At 40.0% G+C, this 21619-nt stretch overlaps 1 protein-coding gene across 2 annotated transcripts; it reads right to left on the reverse strand.

Moving 5' to 3' along the window:
- Window positions 1-513: 513 nt before the first annotated feature.
- Window positions 514-15748, reverse strand: LOC103696270 (uncharacterized). 2 transcript variants are annotated; one of them, XM_008777871.4, is made up of 7 exons: window positions 13302-15748; window positions 6192-6282; window positions 5917-6074; window positions 5742-5793; window positions 5530-5612; window positions 5308-5401; window positions 514-1482 (listed from the first exon to the last, which is right to left on the reverse strand). In XM_008777871.4, exons 1-7 carry the CDS (start codon window positions 14709-14711, stop codon window positions 947-949), a joined length of 2424 nt encoding a protein of 807 aa, XP_008776093.3. In that variant the 5' UTR covers window positions 14712-15748; the 3' UTR covers window positions 514-946. The 2 variants fall into 2 exon arrangements, with proteins under 2 accessions (XP_008776093.3, XP_038982809.2); XM_039126881.2 differs by lacking the exons at window positions 5308-5401; window positions 5530-5612 and having other exon boundaries at window positions 13302-15053.
- Window positions 15749-21619: the final 5871 nt, after the last annotated feature.

Here is a 21619-nt window from a genome sequence, read left to right on the forward strand (position 1 = left end):
TGCCGAATAATCCACAGAAATATCATGATAGACATAGGACAAATTATGAACAATCTATTTCGCATAGGATTTTATTGACAACCACATATAATTTATAATCAACAATAAAAATTAATAAATATATTATGTAGTAAAATAATAAATATATAATAAAATAATAAGTAAACAAGACACAGATTTTAGAATCATAAAGTGGAAGTGGGCCTAAGCCCCACCCCCGTCGATGATTTTAGAACTCCAAGTCTATAAAGATTCTTCCAGAATTAATCTAACATAATCCGATCTCTCTTTCTCTCACTCTGATGCTTTGTCTCTTTGAGCTCTTAGGATAGTGTGCATTGCATGCCTCGATGGAGGTAAAGTTTTTTTTGATCTTCTAAATTTATTTTAGTAGATTATTCTTTTATAATATTATCCTATAATAACAATATAGTAATTTTTAGACATTATTTTTCAACAGAAACCTGTAAGGTGCTGGCCGTAAACAATTTCACCACCCTAACTGTCACTTCGTTATAGGCTGAAATTTTCCTTCATGCATTGATATGTAATAAACGAGAAGTGGGAACAAACATGGGGTACATTGAGCTGTATACCCTGACCAAGACAAACTCCGGATGGTAAAAAGAATCACTGGAGGTCCAACCAGCCCAGCAGCATCATCCCCTTAGCTTTCACTTCAATGTACATATGGGAATAAAAGAAGCTGGGCACTGTTGAATCAGAGAGAAGTACGGCTGGATTGGTTCTCTCACAAATCGGCCAAGCAGAAGGACAAGAGCAGCGACATAAACCCCTGTGAATATTACAACCCGCACCTCATATCCACCTAACTCCATAGCATATCAAGTTGGGAGCAGCGCTGCGGCAGGTGGGGCCATGGGACAATCGAATCCATCCCCAGCAAGGAGCTGCAACAATTTTCTCACAGCAATGAAGGACTAATTTATACCCGAACTGGAAAGCCAAAATTCTCAAATGTTCTGATTTCACCGCTGCCACCTGCAGCCACAATAACTAATCCCCAGGCTGCCCTGCTCTGCCCTGGCATGCCCCCAGCGAAAATCTCAGCATCATCATGCAGGCGCTCTCTGCTTGCTGTCATGAGCTCTTCAGGCCAGGTAGCGGAAACCTTGTCACCATAGTTAGCCGCGTTGGTATCTATGTGCCGATAAGCAGGCAACGGTGAATGCCGTCCATCCAGCAGCTGTGGATTGGCCTTGGAGACTCCATCCAGTCCATTACGTTGCACTCCTGGCTTCCCTCCCATGATGGTGTTTGGCCAAGTAACAGCAACCGTCACATCCCGGCAATGGAAATGCTCGTAGGACTGCGTGACGGCGACAGCAGCTTTGCTTCTACCAGGTCGAGAATCATCATCGTAGTTCCACACATACACATGCGAGTCCTCGCTGGCACAGATCACATACTTTCCATTTGCAGTCACGCAGGCAGAAATTTGGCTGCTTCTGTTGCGAAAACCTGAAAATAAACAGCCATGCATCCATTTAAGATAACATCCTAAATAACAATCAAACCGTTGTTTGGGATATCAAACGGAAATGCCGCAACGTCCATCATATTGAATATCGAATCAAATGGAAAACTTGAAAATGCTTCATAAATCCAAAACTGTAACAGAGCAAAAACTTAAATGGGAAGGCACTACATACGACGGAAACAGGACGGCTTCCATAAACAGTACATGTCATTAAATATGCACTGCATCACGAGTTAATATAGATTAGGAAGATAGAAATAAGATCCTCAGAATTAAACAGAACTATATTCACCTCGCCATAAATTCTTCAAAATTAGCAAAAAAAGACCTTTGATCAAGATTTTGTCAGTTCAAAGTCATGACATTTTTCAGATTAATCACAAACACTTTGTCTGATTCATTGAGCACTAACATCTACTCAGGATATTCATTATGCAAATTTGACAAACCATTTATAAATCAATCTCCTAACATAATTTTGGGATCATCAAATTTAAACTACTGAGATAGTTCATAACTGCCAGAACCGAGAGCAGGTACTGCTGCAGGTACAAGGAAGCAGATATTCTGAAAACACTTGAGTCAGAAAATGCTTAGGATGTAGACCTATAACTTATCACAACAAGACCAGCCAGGTTAAAAACTCACATTAATTAAGTCATTTGCGAAACCACCCAATTGGCCGCTCATTTTATCAAATGTAGTTTTTTGCTTCCTTCAAAATGGTCTTTGCATCAGCAGCAAGCAAAAAAACAAAAAAAAAAAAAAAAAAAAAAAAATGGTCATCATTGTGACTCTTTTGCTTGCTCTAGTCTCCTTCTAACAAGAAAACTAGCTTGTAAAATAAAATTTCTCCTTTCAAAAGGATATTTTACTTGTACATAAGTATTCATATGGATAACAAGAAGACATCTTACCTTATTAGAAATAACAAGACTGAAAGATGCAGGTATGCACTTTATGTCTTACTTGTTTCACAGAAAAATTATCCAGATAAAAAGCGATTCATGTGCATCATAGGTAAAAAACAAGGACAGCTCAGTGTACGAAGCTCTCGCGACCGTGAGGTCCAAAGAGGGTCAAATGTATGCAGCCTTATCCCTACATACAAAAAAGCTCTTTACGTATGTCGAACCTGTGACACCCAAGCTCACAATAGAATAACATTGCCATAGCACCAATGCTCACCCTCCTGTGCATCATAGGTCATTAATGAAAATAAATTTGTTAATACACCATAAGCTTGTGGTTGAGCCCTAACCTTATATATGCCATCATTCATGCATCATAACTCCTGACCTTGGCTCAAAGTCCTAAATTCTCTTTCCTCTAAATCCACTCATCCTAAGTTCGATACAGTCCTTTAAATATAACCAGTTCCCAGTTTGCATCCCCTGCCCTCTTAGTAATCCATAAACCTAACCACCTGAGATATCCTAATCCTAACATGTCCAACGTTCATACCACCATTCTAAGCATTTATCAACTAGCAAAAACCAAAGGAAGAAAATATCAAACACAAATGAGAAAGATTTAAGAACATCTGAGCAGCCATAATAATGAAATAATTGGGCAAGTGAGAACGAGGGAAACAAGATAAACTGAGAAAGTATTCCATTCCACATAAAAATTCTTATATATTGAAAGGATTTGATGCACAGACATGAAATCACACTGAACGTATGCACCCAATTCCATGTAACATAGTCAATAATAACTAGAAGCTATACTTTTGATGAATTTAGTTGAGGGCATCACGAGAATCGGGTCTTCCAAATCCCTGATCCCCTAATTCCTACTTCCTAGTTCAAAATAAAGAAACCCAAATTTATCCCTAATCCTTGACCATCTCATATCCACCTCTGCATACTTATCACACCAAGGTCCTCACCTCCTAACACCGGTCCTCAGCACCCTCTTCCTGTCATATGTTCCAATCAACTTCGAAGATGGCAATGGCTTTGCAGATGGCAGCCCTTTTGATGGCTTCCTCAACTTTCATCCATTTCTGAAGATTTAGCTTTGAATCACTCCTCAGATCTCCCACAAACTCTCCTCTAGTTTTTGAATATCTACCAGAATCTGAATCACTGTTGAGAGGGGACAGCAGTTTGGAAGACAAGCTAGATGAAGAATCACAACTTTGAGATTCCATTCTAAGATGATTGATATCTCTGACTTCACCCCAAGACTTTGTTTTCTAACTTTAGATTGTTCTTTTATTGCTTCTATGCCTAGATCTCTTGCTACTATGTTTGATCTACCCTGAGGTGTTATATTTACGAGTTGTCACATTTTGACTCCTACAATAATTAAAAACAAGGTCTGAAAACCCAATTTCAACTTCAGTCGCACTTGTGGAGCTTCAGTTAAAGATTTTGATGGTTTCGGCAGCTTTGCTCCAAGTTACAGGGTTTCAGTCAAAGAAATCAAGAAAACTCAAAAAATTGAAAAAATTAAAGTAAGTCAAAAGAAATCAAAAAATGTATTACACAACATTTTTCATTATCTGTGTAGTATAGGTTCTTTAACTGTGTATTCAGCAACTTTAGGCAATAGTAGTGATATCCATATATCACTACTGTATATTGTGCACATATAACAAGCAAGGCGAACTATGCTTATCCTCATAGGTAAACTTTTTATTAATTCAAATTCAACAGGTGACATTTGTTTCAACTTGACAAGAGCTAACGTACAATGCTGGAATTGAACCTAGATTGAGCTTTACTGGAACCAACTACATAGATACTGAAGACCACCGACTCTTAATAGCTCAAGCATAAACTTAATTTCTATTGCAACAAAAGATTTGAAGTGCTAGCATGACTATCAACGTGCTCTTCCATTAATTCGCATAATGATTTTCATTCTTTGCATGGTTCACTCTGGAGTAGAAAGACATGCGCCCTTCTAAATCGATAAAACTTAAAAAGCTCATTTTAAAGAGTGAAAACCAAACCATTTCACTTCAATTGCTAAACTACTTTTGACAAAATTTTAATAAGAATCATAGATATGCTGACACCTTTAATTCAATCTCACATTTTATATTGCTACATTTGAAACCAGATAGAAGCAATGATCAGACTAATGAGATTCTTGGATCATATATAAGGAGATAGCTACAAAGTGCTATCCTTGCTCGAGGGTGGGATGCACAACGCATCAAGAATTCCAAATTCAAACATATGCGAGACGATGATAATATTGAGTAAGATTTGGACTCCTCTTCAAAATTTTGATAAGTGATTTTTTTTTCTGATTAAGGATAAGTGGGAATTATTCACACTCAGGTAAATTATGCTGCCTATTTCCAAGTATATTTTAAGAAATTGCACAGAGATCATTGTTTAAAAGACTATAAGCGGTAAATGGACTGCCAAGGGGGTCTACCTAGCATCTTGGTGCTAGATATGTGCCTAGAGGTCAAGATGACCCAAAATTAATAAATTATAAATAAATAACTATAAGAAGGAAACCTAGAAAAGTAGTTTTACTCAGTGAAAGAAAAAAAAATCTATCAACTAAGAATTGGTAAGTCCATGCTGAGTATCAACTTGGCAGCATCCAGTACTAATTTATAGTTGATCTCATCATCCATGCTCTAACATGACGCAAAACGTTAAGATGGGGCACCTAAGCAGGCAGTCTAGGCAGCCCAAGCAGTCCGCTTTTAAATGGAAAATTTGAGACTTTTCTAGCCTCTATTAACAAAACTAGAGCTATGTGTTATAACTTTCAAAGATACAAGCTTATGATGTATTGCATAGTGACAGCATAATTTCAAATGGAGGGACTTCTACCTTTGAATTTGTGAACCAATTCAACACCATCAATTACCCAGATTCGTGAATCTGCAGATGTAATCAGCACTTTTGAGTAGCTCCCCGGGGCGAACTGTTCAATAGTACTAATAAGCAAAGCCAGATGTCTAATGTTCTCAAACATATCCCAAGATGGACAACCACAAAATCTCTGAAATGTGATCAGAACCAAGAGAATTCATGTGTTTTGCAATTAGGTACCTGGAAACCAGTGATTTTCTTGTGACTGAATTTCTTTTTCTTGTTTTGCAAGTCAATTTGACATTTTTGAATGAGTTTATTATCTGGAAGAACAAATAAAAGGATATAGAACATAAATGTACAGGCCCTTCAATTAGATTGGATGCAGCAAATAGCTCACTATAAGACCCAAGCAAAAAGCTCGCTGGGCATGAAGCTTATTTAATTCATACCCGATGTGTCATACAAGTGGCAACTCCCCCTGTGTGAACCAACAAGTGCACCCTTCAGAAGCCAACAGATAAAAAACATTAAGACAGAGAACCTGAAGGATTAACTCGAATTGTTTGAGATGTATTGTAAATTGAAATAATATAATGTAGTAATCACAATATCAAGTATAAAAACCTGTCCGTCAGGTGTATAGCATGCAGCAGTGACCATTTCATGCAAATCATTCCAGTCAACTATTTGACGATCAGGAATACTCCAAATGCGAACTTTCTCATCTAGGGATCCACTAATGAAATATCTGTCATCTACAGGATTGAACTGGATGCAAGTCACTGCACCAAGGAAAATGAACAAAGCAACACTAATGCATTAGCTAGTTAAGCAAGCCTAAACTGAAAAATATGAAGGAAAAGACCAGTGAAAGACAATAAAGCACATAATACACTTACCATAGTCACTGTGTGAAAATGTTTTCAAACAGGAATAGCTAGACATGTGCCATAGTCGAACTGTTTTGTCCATTGAAGAGGAAAGCAGATACTGTAATGCAAATAGCTTCAATATAAGATTTAATGGTTCAACTACTACAAGTAATATGACAAACTTCTAGCTCCAGTTATATATTTATCTCAATCAAGCATCCACCAGGAACACTGAAAGCAGCACAATACTGAGATAAACAAAGACAGATAACAGTGTACTTCAATTTTAGTTGGAAAAGACCTATGAAGGTCAAAATTAAGGCCAAAAAAGTGGTGCAACAATTAGGGATACTGTAAATTAAAATTATAGATGAAACAATTGTGATAAGATAGCAGAGGAAAGTGGCATTAGACCACCAAATTACCTAGGCATTGCATCTAATAGATAGGGTTTCACATTCAAGACATGGAACACCATGAAAACGAGATAGAATCTTTGCCTTGTTACATCAAACCACATGTGCATTACCATGGAAAGGTTTCACTTATAAAGAACTGTCTAATTTGTTTGTAGCATTAGGACTTACAATGATATAGTACAAAGAGCAAGGAAAAAATTTATACTCAAACCTTTTTTTTGGACGATACTTAAACCTAATTTCAGTACATTCTGTTTAATTAAATTCACATGACTTTTAAGTATAACATTACTGGTGTTTTTAGACATTTGTGCGTAAGGATATCTACCTTCTTTGGTCTTCCTTTTTCATAGGTCATACCCCTATAAAGTTCTTCCTTATCATAAAACTAAGATATCCAACCACTAAGTTCTTCATTAGATTTCCTCATTGCCACCAGTATTAAATCCTCAGCATTAACCAACTTCCCTGTAGGTGTAATGGGATGGAAGGGCTCTAGCATTAACTTATTTGAGTGTTATGCAATTAGGATTCAAATATAGGATTTGAATCTACACAACCAACTTCAATGCCTACTTAGTTTTGTCATCATTTTAAACTGACTATGGATTGGATAAGGACAAGGTTGGAAGAATTTGATATGATCAGATTAAACTTGCAATCTACCCATTGAGCCCACCTAAAAATCAAATGTTAGATTTCCACCTAGAACCAACAGGAACTAGATGAATCAAATTCCAAAACTACATCTAATACATGACCTTGAACAGATATCTCATTTCTTTCTGGATATCTCCAGAAACCTCATCAATATCCTAAATGACTTAAAAACTAAATAGGCTTATTTGCTTGACATTATTTGATCTCAATGTTTCATTAAGTGCATAAAATACACTAACACAAATAAATTCATGAAACCATACTTGACTTTCTTTCTTGAATTTTGTATGTTGAGCTAGAATTTTGAATCAATATAAACTTTGTGTCTCTGGACACAAGATTTTGCTCAACAAGGAAAAATGCTAGCTCAAATTCGAACTTTTTATTTGATCAAATATCTTAAACTAACTGATCAATTTTAGCAACAATGAAAGCAAGTCCATCTGCAGCACAGCTCTGGAATTTGCAACACAAAAGTCATGAGACCCGATGGAAATAAGCCACCAAATTATAGTGATGAACATAACAATATTTTGTTGGAATGTAAATTACAGTTCAATAGCTTGGTATACTAATCTAATGAACAAAAGTTCCTTAACTAATGTGTTTCAAATTCAAAAATGTTTCCTCTTGCACAAAGAGGTATGTCATGCTATTTCACTCATTTTAATATTATCATAACCATAACCATCCAGCCTTCTCCCAACTGTTCAGTTTTTGCCACCAAAAAATCCAAAAATTTCAGCATTCCTACACATAAATAGTCAATATAGGAAGAAAGCCAAAATTATAAAACATAAAGGAACTACAACCTTTTTAGAACTTCTACCACAAAATATTGTTTGTATGAGTACCACTTCCCCAAGCATGTTAATCATTTGTAATCTCTAAAACCTGACATTATAACTATTTCAGGGGGCTTTAATTTCTTTCAAAAACAGTGGAATAGCCTTATTTCTCTCCACAACGGTCCTAGAAATGTATTATCTTCTAGGGCACATCCCCAGCGTAATTCTTGCGGCAATGGCATTGATACCTAACTAAAAATTACAGTAACCATTCATTCTAGTGGCACCGTTGCCTAGGGTCATAGTCTGTCGTACCAGTCCGTACCGGCCGGTATGGGCCAATACGTACCGGTCCGGCCTAGAACCGATACCATATCAGCGTGGAATCCAGTACTGGTAGCTTATCGTTGGAGAACCGGTATAGGACCGGTACGGGACCGATACCGGACCGGTACGGGACCGATACGGGACTGGTACGGGACCGATACGTACCGGTCCAGGCTGCCACCGGTACGGCGGACCTTGCCTAGGGTTCTAATAAACCTTATCTGCAACCATTCCCATCAGCCACACCCAAAAAAAAAAAAGAAGAATGAAAAATAACCAACCCCAGAGCAAATACACAAACATACGGAGTGGTGCAGACATAAATGTTATATGGTAGAAACAAACTTTCCAATACAACTAAAAGACATAAAATTTATGATATGAATTTTCCAAAATATAGAAATATTCTTATTCTGCAACATATAAGCTTCTTTTCTTGGTTAATGGACATTGAAACAATCAAACTATCTTGACATTTTATTGGCGGTTTTAGATTTCTCTCCACATGGGGTTCTGTGAAATTCAGAATGTTGCATTCTAGCAAAGATTTTATACGTTCATATGGAGATTGGCTGTTAGGTTCCAACGAGTTATAATTTACTTGCAATACAAATCATGGAGGAAAAAAATGCTAGAAAAGGCCTTATGCTTGGTTGCTAGAAAAGTGTTGTATCCAATTGTTTTGAATGATCAAAAATCTTTTCTTGGTACAAGTTCAGCTATCCTTTATGCCCCTTTCTCTCTAATCTATTCTCTCTTCCTCTCCTAGTCTAATATCAATTCTTCCTTTTGTTCTCTTTAACTTTCTTTTATATCATCTATATTTTGTCAATTTGCATCCACTGTTTGCTTAATTTCAGTTATAGGTCAACTAGGAACTTTCTTGTTAGCCAAAAAGCCTCTAGAACCTTATTCCTCCTATCCTCTGCCATCACAAAAAACCCAAGGTGGGTATGGTAAACCTTTTGTTTACCTTTAATATCAAGGACTGATCACTGTTGTGCCATACATGCATTCAGGACAGCAACAGTCAAATTATTACTAACCTTAACTTAGTTCCTTCTGTAGGTCCTTCCATGCATTACAGGCCATCCCCAATTTGTCAATCATCAGTCTTTACATGGTAGTGCCACTTTTCAGGTCAGATATGGACTTCAGGTAGGGAATGAGATGAAAACCAGCTTTTGACATGAGACGTTGTGCAGATGTTTGTGAAAGAATTTTTACCAGTCATTTACTTCTTATTACAGGATGAAGGGCAAAGATTGTGGATAACTTGGAGTCAAGGTAAGCTTCAATGATTGGATGCTTTAAAACTTCAACAGCTTTAGATTCAAGAACTGCTTCTATGGGGTATATATGTTATAAGGGCAAATAATACCAATTTTAAGTGCAAGACAAAGGCATTTTCAAGGTGTATCTATGGATAGACCTTTCTTAAGCAATCTAATGAAGAAGCCATTAGCAGCCAGGAGATTTCCATGCCTTTCTAAAGACAAGGCTGCTGCATGACCATAAAACATAAGTGTAATCAGAAAACAACAAGGAAAATCATTCCTAAGCAATTAATTGTAAAAAACCATCGGCAGTTGGGACCGAAATGGAGATAAGGCTGCAGCGCATACGTTAAAATGTAAGCATAGAAGCGGACTGCATGTCCCAGTGAGAGCCAGAAGAAGATGATGACAACAATAACAGTAATCTGGTTAAAAGAGAAGATAGCTTCTAACAGCAGTGAAATATGTGGCTTAGAACTTAGTAGCCGGAATCTTCTATAATCTTCTATCTAGGGTAATGCACCCACTTTGAAAGCTTTCCGGATTCTCGAACATGCAATCGCTTCCTGAACAGTTTTGTTACTAAATGTATTTCTAAAATATCCGTTTCCCCACACCTGCTCCCGCTCCCACTCCTGATTATGGAAAACTAAGGTTTAAAGGAAGAAATAGCTGACCACATCATTATCTTATGATTTATTCTGGAAGTGGATTAGGATGTTAGAGGTATAAAACATCAGATCGGTAATTCCTAAATTGGTTGTTCAGCCTAACTGAGGGGAAAACAATGAGCGTCACCAGATGGAAGATCAAGGAAACAGTGGCCATATTATAAGAAAGCAGAACAATAGCATCTAATGAAAAAAAGTCACTACATAATGACATTTGTTTTTTGAAAAGTCAAAATGAATTGGTACATATTCCAACTTGTATTGGGTGAAACGTTCTATCAAATCTAAAACACAATCTCAGTGAAACTTTTTTTGCATTTAGGTATGATATTTTTTAAAAGTAACAATCTCCATACTAGATTTCACCTGTACACACCTAGAAAGCTCCAGACAAATTTAATAAATTCTAAGACTGCTACATATGTGCTTATTTTGTGTCCTTATTTGTTATAAAATATTTCAAATTGGTCACTAAATCTGGACATGGTTGCCGCTGTAGCAAGGTCCGCCGTACCGACATACTAGTGGGCGCCGGTACCGGTTCAGACCAGTACGGACTGGAACCAAACCGGTACCACTGGTTCGGCTTGGTTCATGCATCCAAAAGCTCCAAAAAAATTTGAAACCAGCACAGACCAGTACGGTTGGCCAATTCGGACCAGTACCGACCGGTACGGGTCGGTACCTATTTTTAACACTGAACCGGACCGGTCAGAGTCAGTACCGGTTCGGTACGGGCAGAACCGGCCGATACAGGCCGGTTCAGCATTTCTTGCACTGTAGCAATCATGAACACAATTGCAAATCCATAACGTGAGCATAAAACCTTTTACCCCATCTCATCCACCAATAACTCTGGTCAATACCCCAAGTAAGATTACCCTTATATACCTTTCCCTATCCTCCAGCCTCTCTATATTTTTACTTGGTGTGGATCACAGAAGAACAAGCCAATTCTCCAGCCTACTTTCACAAAATCTTAGCCTTCCTATTACCCTTTTTGAAATTGCATCATTACTGAATCACTTGGCATGGGTGCCATGTCTCAAGGCATCCCAAAGCATCTGGCATTTTAAGCTCCAGGATGACACCAGAAAATTCCATAATAAACAAACATAAACAATAAATAGATATATTTATATAAATAAACTGAAGACTGAGTTGACTGGTAGTATTGATTTGTGTTGAAACAACATGCATCATCTTATGAATTTTAGAAGAATAGGATCACAGCACTTTTTTTTGGGATTTCTTGAAAACCTGCATCAATGCTTTTTAGCAATCATAATCAAAGAATCATTATTTGCACTAGTAAGACAATCCAAATTTTATGCCAAGTGTTAAGTGGCAAATTCTGACATATTAAGCTGAAGCAAGAATACTTTTAGAGTGTTCAGGGGTATCATGCTGTCCATGTCCACATGTCCAAAGCACGGTATCTCAAAATTACTACAATAGAAAATACTCATAATTTAGGGGGGCAAGATAACCTAAGAAACTAATATATGGAAGCATGGGAGTCTAGATGGTACAGAAAATGATCATGTCATATTGTTATCAATACCACCTAAGAAGATACAAGTGGTTTGGCTAAACTGAACGCTAAAAGAAGCAATTCCTACCTAAAGAAATTGTTTACTCATGGTGTCAAATGACACTGCAAAATTTAAAATTGCTCTAGGAACTGACAAGAATAACAAAAATTAAGAATTAAAGAAAACTTGCATGTACATAGAGAACTTAGTTACGCCCACCACCTTAGAAATGCTTTCATTAGAATACCCTACCTAAACCCAATAACATTGTCCAATTCAATCTACATATGACAGTATCAGAATGCCAGATACTGGATTTAAGCATTTTTGTGCACTCAGTTGTTAAAGATAATGAATACAGCAACCTAATAATCAAAAGTTTCTCCTATGAAAGAGAGGTAAGCATGTCTAGAATAAGATAGCTTATTTATATAATTAATAGATATATTTAGAATGTCACACCGTACCGAACCGGATGGTACCGGGTGTACTGCACCATACCGGTATCGATACCGGTGGTGTACCAACCCTCGATACGCCAAAAAAATTCTGTACTATACCGTACGACACTATACTAATAATGGCACCGGTATGGGGTCCGGTACCGATACGGCGACCTTTAAATATAACAAGAATCAAATCAGGTTTTGGAGAAATTACATAGCTTAGTGTTCTTTGTATGCTCTTTGGAATCATCTAAATGAACTTGAAAACACATGGAGATGAAACTTCAACTAAAACATAGTTTGACGGATCAATTTCAATAGGACAATCTCACTTCAAATATTGATGTTTGTTGGCTGTAAAATGCTCATTTAGCAATCTATCCATAACACAAAAGCCTCACATAACCCCTCGCAGGACCGGACCCTTGACCTGAAGCCAGATTCAATGAGGCCTCTCTAATGTATGTCAATGGTAGAATCCTTCAGGACCCAACTGAAGCAACTTGAAATCCACTAGTCTTCCATAGAAATTCCAGCATATCGATGCTTTTGCATGTACCGAACATGCCAAATACTAGTCATCACATTTGCAGAACTAAATGAACCAAATTAACCCTGCTCTTCACAATTTTATAGGCCTATGTAGATGTTAGCCACTTTTAGTTCTGCTTGCGCTCTAGCATTTCTTTACTTGAAAATAAGATATATCCATGACACAAATTACATCATACATATGTTCTCTTTCCTACATATTAATTTTTGGAAATAGAATCATGTCTCTTCCTACCAGAAGACATGCGCAGACTGCAGATGTAAATCATGTTTTATCTGTTTTGCTACAAACCATCATCTAACAGGCTTCTTTAGCAGCCATAACCAACAGAGAACCTTATGTCCTAGAAGGACTGCTCAATTTTGATGCTCAAAATTCAAGATCACGGGGCTCCTGAATCTCAAATAAACCTAGCATTTTCGTATAAATGTCAAAGTGTAGTTAGAAAAATCATGATATACCTGTGATTTCGACCATGAGAGATCAAGAACATCACTCCGGTGCCCTCTGAAAGAGCAGACAGGCTTCTCCAACAGTGCAAACATATGATCCGGCACCATCAGATGGTCTGAACTCGCAGACTTCCTGCTACCAGGGACTTTTGCTCTTCTCTTCTTCTCCCAGTGGTGCCCCTCCACACAAGCCAATGCCGATGTTGGTTCAGGTGATCCATTAATAATCGAAGAAACAAAAGGGTTGCAACTCCCATTATCCTCCCTATCCACCAGCAATTCCCCCTTCCTCTCGTACTCGACCACCTCCCACACATGAATGACACAGTCCTCCCCTGCACTCGCCAAGTACTGCCCATCCAAGCTGAACTTGATGGTCCAGATGGACCCGTTATGGGCCTGAATCTCCTGGCTCATGAACAGACCCGTGAGCTCCTTGTGGGATTTTCCATACTGCCGGACCTTCGTCCGCTCGGGGCCGTGGTGGACAGAGTGCGAGCCCTCCTGGCTGTCATCGGTGGCAGAGCTCGACCTCCTCCCTCCTTTCTCCGACGATGTGTCCTTGTCATCGCTGCTCCGCCGGTTGCGGCCTCCAGCCACCACGGAGCCCGCAACGTTCTTGATGCTTCTGAGCCAGCTCCCCCTCTTCTTCGATGTCATCCCACCCGTGGACCCAGCGCCACCAGGGGAACCAGGGGGGCTGCTGCCCACCACCTTTTGCCTCCTCATAAGCTCTTGGACTATGGGAGAGCGGCCGACGCACATCTCGAACTCCTCTATCGTGAGCTGCCGGCCGGTCCCAACCTCCCTCAGCTTATTCCACATCCCATCCTCCCTAAACTCTTTCACCACAAACTCGCTCCCGTTGTCGAGATTCCTGATCAAGCACCTCGGGTCCACATCGACGTCGAGATTCCCAGCCGACGGCGGCCGGGTCCTCCCGACGAGAGGCGGCTTTCCGGAGACCGGCAAAGACAGCTGATGTAACTGCTGCTGATGATCATATACGGAGCCCTCGGATCTAGATCGCCCGAAGGCGGCGGCGGAGGAGGAAGCAGAAGCGGGGCGGGGGCAGACGCCGTCGCAGGACACGGATCTCCCGATGTCGCCTTCCCTGGTCCTCGCCCCGCCGGCGGGGACGTCGGAGGCGGGCGCCTTGCGGCGGGCAAGGGCAGGATCTCCGGCGAGGCCCAGCTGCTGGAGGAGCCGCTGGCGGCGCTCCTCGACGGAGGCGGGCTCGGAGATCCAGACGTCCAGGGAAACAGCGGACGGCGGCGGGAATCGCGGGAGATGGCGGCGGCGGCGGTGGGGGTCGGCGTCGTCGTCGGAGGCGGAGGTGGAGGAGCACGATGACGAGAGAATCCGATCGAGCGACTCATAAAACTCCTCCTCCTCCTCCTCCTCCGAATAATTGTTCATCGCTCCACCGGCATTCCGCTCGCAAGGCGGCGCCGGAGAGGGGGTTAAAGAAGAAGAAGAAGAAGAAGAAGCGGTTGAGGAGGTAACCGCGGTTATGGAAACCGGTATGGCATATTGATACGGGGGCTAGGATCGGGCGAGAAGGGAGGGGAGGAGATGCGGAGAAAAACGACGGTGGTGTTGGTGCTTGCGGAGATCCATCAATTGATTCTACCCATCGTTTTAAATAAAACACCGATGTTCTTATCGGCTTTATTCTCTCCCCTACTCTTTCTCTCTGGGCTATTGCCACTTTTTGTTCTTCGGGTTTTGAAACTGGCGTCTGGTGGGCAATAATTCCCCGGCTTTTACTTAAACCTGGCGCGGTAACACTCCCGCGGTTTAGTAACGGTAATGTTGTTACCCCTGCTGATGGTGCAGGGGTAATACTATAAGTACGGAGAGAGCGGGGAAGGAAACGGTTTTTCAGGCCGAATCGGAACCGGGAGCGGAACCGTCGTGCCGGTTCCGCTCAATTCAAGCCCATACGACGGGGTGGTGAGTTGCGTCCAACTCTGTAATAAGAAATGGGTGGACCGGAACTTTATTTTGATTCCTTCTCGGCTGAGTTGGGCCCACGAGCAAGGCCAAAAAATAATAATAATAATAATATTTATTTCATAAATTATTCATTTTTAGGAAGCTTTATAGGTTATTCTTGTTTTTGTTTTACTGATACTTCTATGATAAGTTAGGCCAATGATGCCTCTGTCCATTGAGATGAAGGGGGAAAAAAAATGGAATGAAAGCTCAAATAAAACTCGTGGTATATAGGTCTGCATGAAGTAGTATTCTTACTTGTGTGGATTTCCTTTAAATATTGTGGTTTCAAAACGGATGGTATTCGAGATAAGAGAGTTATCCTCGATAATCCCGGGGACGACGACCAAAAGTTCTGATGTTGGTTAACGCGACGGATAAGACTACGTGGCGGACGAAGAGGATAGAACAGCTCTCGCGCGTCGTAAAAAGCCAGCGGCTTCCTCCAAAAGCCTTCCCTACTAATGAGTCGAGCGTGATACGGGGAACAAAAAGCTGAAAAGTTAAAACGAAAACACGTGCCTATATCGGTGGTAATAAATTTAACCATACGTGATGACGGGATGATGAACTCACCAACCGCGAGGGCCACAATCCCTCTGCAAAGCAAAACTTCAGACGCTTGTTCTTCCCTTCTGCTAGAAGCTAATACAAGCTCTGTGTGTCTCCTTATCCATTCGCTGTTGGTTGAGATGTACCTGTCGTGAGAAAGAGAGGGAGGCATCTCCTAACTCTGTTTCATTGATATCCGTCCCATTTAATGAGGCAGGTCTCGGAGTTCGGCCAACAACCGACTGCCGAGCCGGGACAAAAAAAGAGCGAGCGCCCGGCGGCGCCGATACAGCGGTGAGAGCCGGGGGAGCGCCGCGGGAATTGTTGGGACAAATGGGCCTTCAGGCCAAGGAGAAGGCAAAAGAGCCGGTTTCCTTGTTTTTCTTTTGAGAGAGGAAAGAGGAAGGGGTGATCATTAGAGGGGACGCTAATGTTGTTAATTTGGATTTGTTTCTTATGGGCCCCATGTTTCTTTGGATTTGCTTCTCCAAATTTGCTGTCTTAATTTCCTAATTACGAGGTGAGTGAAAGCTTGGACCTTTGAGGAGTCCTTTGGGGTAACATCTGGGAGGAAATAATAGTTCTGATGCTGGACCATTCCATCCAAAGGGAAGTAAGGAAACAGAATGCTGGTCGAGCAGTCCAGGTGATTCACACTCGGAAAATAGGAAGACATGGGTAAATTTGCTCCTATGGCAGGCATTCGTTTCTTGACTTGGATCCTATAATCACTTCACAAAATTTACAGTCTTGTGGGGCCACAAGTCGGTTAGAGTTGAGGTAGGACCCGGCTTGCAATAGTGCTTGTTACGCGGCTGTGGATAGGGCCATACCAGGGGAGGTGGCCATAAATTCCTATAATTTTTTCGCATCGAAATAGCATAGAAAAGCCAGAGTGGAGAGTTGTAGGAAATTAGCTCGGTAGAATCCTAGGAGCATTAATTTGGATGTTAATGAGTTAGCCACTTTAAAAAGCTTTGGAGCATTCAGCCTTACAATAAAGCACATCATAATTGATAAACTCGAAGTAGCTGCATGCTGCTGCTAGACTACTTGTTGGTTGATTAGAGATTTCAATTATTATTTTTTTTAAAAAAAAAGAAGAAGATTCTGATGGAATGATTAACTTTAATGAATCATAACATACCTTGAGTCACTATATCCATCTTGAATTGAACTCTAAGATACGTGCGCAGCTTCGATCAATCGAGATTAGCGAGAGATCTTCTGGAGAGAAAGCTTAATGCGTGTATTAGAGAATGGGTTTAACAGGCTATTTATAGCCCTCTCCAGGGACCAAACTCCGTGATTAGTTACACCCGTGAAGAGTCACCCCCCATCAAGGTAACTCTTCACTAAGATGAAATTACCTTAATGCCCTTAAGCTTATCAGAATTTACGAATCCAAGGGACACTTTTCAAACGTGGGTTCTAATTAAACGAGATCAGGGTTTAATTAAAACGGGATCCAACATTCTCCCACTTGGACCATATTGACGCCATTTGTCAATGTGGGCCACAACTTGACGGGATCTTAACATTCTACCACTTGGACCATATTGACAAGTGAAATATCCTTAGCACTTTAATTTTATAATCTTTATACGCGTATTCTTTCTATTCTGATATCAATTTTGGGCAAACTTTATGTTTGACTACTTTGAGAATAATAATACGAACCATGGCGGAAATAATACCTATTTGATTGGCATATAACCTTCCATGATCACTATATTACTAAACCATCATAACCAAACCCTTATAAATGAACTTCTCATGAAATCCATTCTTTGGTCACAATTTCTGCTACCATAGTATGCATAAACCATATGAATTCATTAAAGCAGAAAATACAATAAATGTGATTTACAACCATCTGAAATGTGCACAATAATACATCAATTAATTTATACAGAAAAGGCCCATTTGACCGACATGCTCCTTATGCAATCCCGAGGCTATTGCTTTGGTCAAAGGATCTGCCAACATAAGCATAGTATTGATGTATTGAACTGAAACTTTATGGTCATCATATTTTTTCTTTATAACAAGATATTTCACCTCCATGTGCTTATTTTCATTGGATAGCTTGTTATTCTTTATTGAGAAAACTGTTGCTAAATTATCACAATATAACTTTATAAGCCTTGAAATAGTGTCCACGATATGTAGACCCATGATAAAGTTCCTCAATCAAATAGCCTGTGTAACTGCATCATAGCATGCTAATAACTCAACCTCCATTGTTGAAGCAGCTGTCATTTTTTGTTTCGAACTTTTTCACGAGAATGCACCACCAGCTAATAGAAAAATATAACCTGATGTTGATTTTCTACTATCTGGACATCCCGCAAAGTCTGAGTCTGAGTATCCAACTATCTCCAAGAGATCGGATTTGTTGTATGTGAGCATATAATCTTGAGTTCTTTGAAAATATCTCAATACTTTCTTTGCAGCTCTCCAATGTTCCATTCTTGGATTAGCTTGAAATCTCTCCAATAATTCCACAACATATGCTATATCAGGTCTGGTACAGACTGTTAGATGTATGCCCTAGAAACCAATTTGGCTGACACATTGTTGATTCTAGGGACATAATTTTGTACTTGACTGTTTATTATTGAATAAATAAAAGGCATCTTTTCATTCATATTATTTATGTGTCTATGAATCGTCCAAGGAATTAATAAGATGATGATACATATTCTCAAGAGTTGAGAATTTGAGCCATGTATCATTGGTGATTAATTTCTAAATGCTCCTGATCAATGGATCATCACGAGGACGGTGATCGATCCGATCAGTGCACAGATCACTTTCCTTCTGGATGGACGAGACTTGAGTCCACAGTGTAGGGACACTGAAGTGATAGTGCAGGTACTTGTTAGAGAACAAGGGTACTGAGCGTGACCAAGACAAGAAGTCACTTGGATGTCTATCCACTCGTCAGTGACTTGCTTGATGTTGCAGTAGTGTGACTGGTCCTTTGACCTGCGATGCTTCGGCTACTCACAGTGAGGTTATTGTAGTTTGACTGCACACATACATGGTCTCTAGCCATATGGGTCCATGCAGTGTAGATTGGCTGCAGTAAGTTCACTGTAGGAGTAGGGTATGCACCTATAAGGAATCTATCAACCTTGATAGAAGAGGAGTGATCCTATGTGATTTGTTAGACTGAGTTCTAAGACCTTGGCCAGGGCAGTAATATAAAGTGGAAAAAGAGTTTTCCACTATCGAACTCAAGTCGAATAAATCTTGACATATGACAAACGATGGGGTTTGACGAGTTGTCCATGACCTCCGTCCTGTAGGGATCCACGATAGTAGGACTGTATCACACGTTAACTGCACCTAGAGGTTCATCTTTCTATTCTACTGGGTAGCCACTACATGCTGCTAGGTGTCACTGGTGGATGGTGGGACTCATAGGGATTATCTTAATGATCGATAAACCCTAATGAGTTGAGTTGGAATCGTTCCGACCCATTGAAAGGAGTTTTCAATGATATTGTGATAGAGATCATAATATATCTCACTACCAGTCAGAGTAGAACCTATGGGGTCACACACACTAGAAGTATTGACCGATCCGATGGTTGAAAAGTGATTATGAATCACAAGTAATCAATTTGATTGATAAGAAGTTGAAGAAGGAACAAAGGAAATTAATTAATTGGACTTAAAACAAGAGTCCTACTTCGGGTAGGATTCCTAGAGTCCTAATTAGATTAGGATTGGGAAACCTAGTTGGAGTAGGACTGGAATTCCTACTTGGAATAGGATTACTGCAATCCTAATGAGATTAGGAGTTTTGAATCAAAATTGGATTCCTACTTGGAGTAGGATTCCTAGAGTCCTAATCGGATTAGGACTTCGGATTCAAATAGAGTCCTAATTGGATTAGGACTAAAATTAAATATGTCCTAATTTGGATTAGGGTTTCTTAAGTCACAATTAATTATTAATCTAATGAATCAATAAGACTCCTAATTGGATTAGGATTGAAGAGTTCAATTGAGTCAAAATTGATTTAAGTTCTAATTGGATTAGGACTTACCTAGATTGGATCCTAATTGGTTCACCCTTGGGCTAAGCCTAATTGGATTAGGGCTTGACCACATTAGGGCATTTCAAACCCTACTTAATGTGGATTATGGTTAACCATGAGGAGGGGAATATGCCCCTCCCTTTTCCATGTGGAGAAGGGAGAAGAGAAAGGTAATTACTCTAGGGCTCCTAGATTGTAGGAGCCCTAGATGGTTATAAAAAGGGGCAAAGGGGGCTGGCGCCCTAGATGAGCTCTCCCTCTCCTCCTCCAAGCCGTGGCCATCCCTCATCCTCCCTTGTTTCAGCCGCAAGCAAGAGAGAAGGCAAAAGAAAGGGTGGCGGCCTCCTTCCCCTCTCTTCCTCCATCCAACGCAGGGAGATAGAAAGAAGGCTGCAGGGGCTTGGATCTTCTTCCTCTTCTTCATCCTTCTTCTTCCTCCTCTCAAGTACAATCAAGGGTTGATTGAAAGAGAGGAGATCAGCCATCAAAAGAAGTCTTTGCAAGGGAGCTAGCACCCCGGAAAGACAAGAAAGCTTTGATCGGTCCTCTGCTTCGTGTGGATACCCGTAGAGGCCGGACGTTTGAACGGCTTCAAGCGAACCCTCTTCCGAAAACCACGAATTCAGATTTGCGGTGATCATCTACCCGCGCAAGGTGAAGATCTGATCTTCTATATGCATTTAAAAGTTTTAATTCTTATCTAACTACGAACGGTTCATGAAACAACATTCATGCGATGAACGTCGATCCCGCTTATGCCGATTCCGCTGCCATCTGAATTTTTTTTTTGAAATATCAGCGGCATGGGCGGGTTCCCAACAGTGGTATCAGAGCCTAGGCTTTGTAGATTAAGGTAAGAATTAAATATCTAAAGGCTTATTAGATCTGAAAATTGAATGATCATGCATGCTGAAAATTTCTGCATGCAGATTTTTCAGGGGTGCTGATTTTTGCATGCTGATTTTTATGTGATAAAATGATGATTCTAATTGCGTTGTTAATGAGATTACAAAGTTTAGAATCATGATTAGCATGATCAGCAACCTATGTCATGACATAATCAGTTAGTTTTCAGATCTGAAAATTATAATTGTTGCATATGGTGATGATCATAGGATTCAAACCCTTTTGGTATCAAATGTAATGATCCGCGATGTGATCCGCGATGTCATGTAATTTTTCAGATGCTTGCATGCATCTTTTTGATGTTTTGAGAGGCCTGCGTGCCTCCTAAAAGGAGATGTAATTTATTTTTATTTTTATTTTACATCTGGTTGTATTTCTGTGATGTGATGTACGTCAACGATCAAGTCGAAGACGATGCATGAGATGAACAGGGGTCTAAGCGGTTGATGGCGATTGGATCAAGAGTTGGTCAAGGATCGAATCAAGGAGGCTTGAAACCAATTCAAGAGTTGAAGACCAGTTGATCGATTGACGTGCATGTGCTTGTAATACGACCTAACTAGAATCCATGATCATCACCTATTTAAAGTTTAGCTTTAATTTGATGCTGCGATTATAACTGCCTGTGATGTGCCGTTTGCATGTGATGTGAATGCGAGTCGGGTAGATAGGTTTACATGTGATGTAGCAAACCTAATTGAGACCTAAATCAAAATCTCCTCAATCAAGTCGAGAGTGAACCGACATGAGCAAGTCATATTAGATTAATTGATCTAATTGGTGTCTAGGAAAGCATAAAAGGTGGTTACTTAATTAGGAC

This window comes from Phoenix dactylifera, chromosome 6 (genome assembly GCF_051530095.1).
Source record: "Phoenix dactylifera cultivar Ajwa chromosome 6, Ajwa_hap1_PhDact_Kaust_v1.1, whole genome shotgun sequence".
Taxonomy (NCBI): Eukaryota; Viridiplantae; Streptophyta; class Magnoliopsida; order Arecales; family Arecaceae; genus Phoenix; species Phoenix dactylifera.

Excerpts from the sequence above, each read along its gene's own strand:
- LOC103696270 (XM_008777871.4), bottom strand. The coding sequence starts at position 14,711 with ATGAACAATTATTCGGAGGAGGAGGAGGAGGAGGAGTTTTATGAGTCG. Across the intron at positions 6,283-13,301 it reads TCTCATGGTCGAAATCACAG|TATCTGCTTTCCTCTTCAAT; the intron begins GTATATCATGAT and ends TTTGCATTACAG. Across the intron at positions 5,613-5,741 it reads CCACTTGTATGACACATCGG|ATAATAAACTCATTCAAAAA; the intron begins GTATGAATTAAA and ends TTGTTCTTCCAG.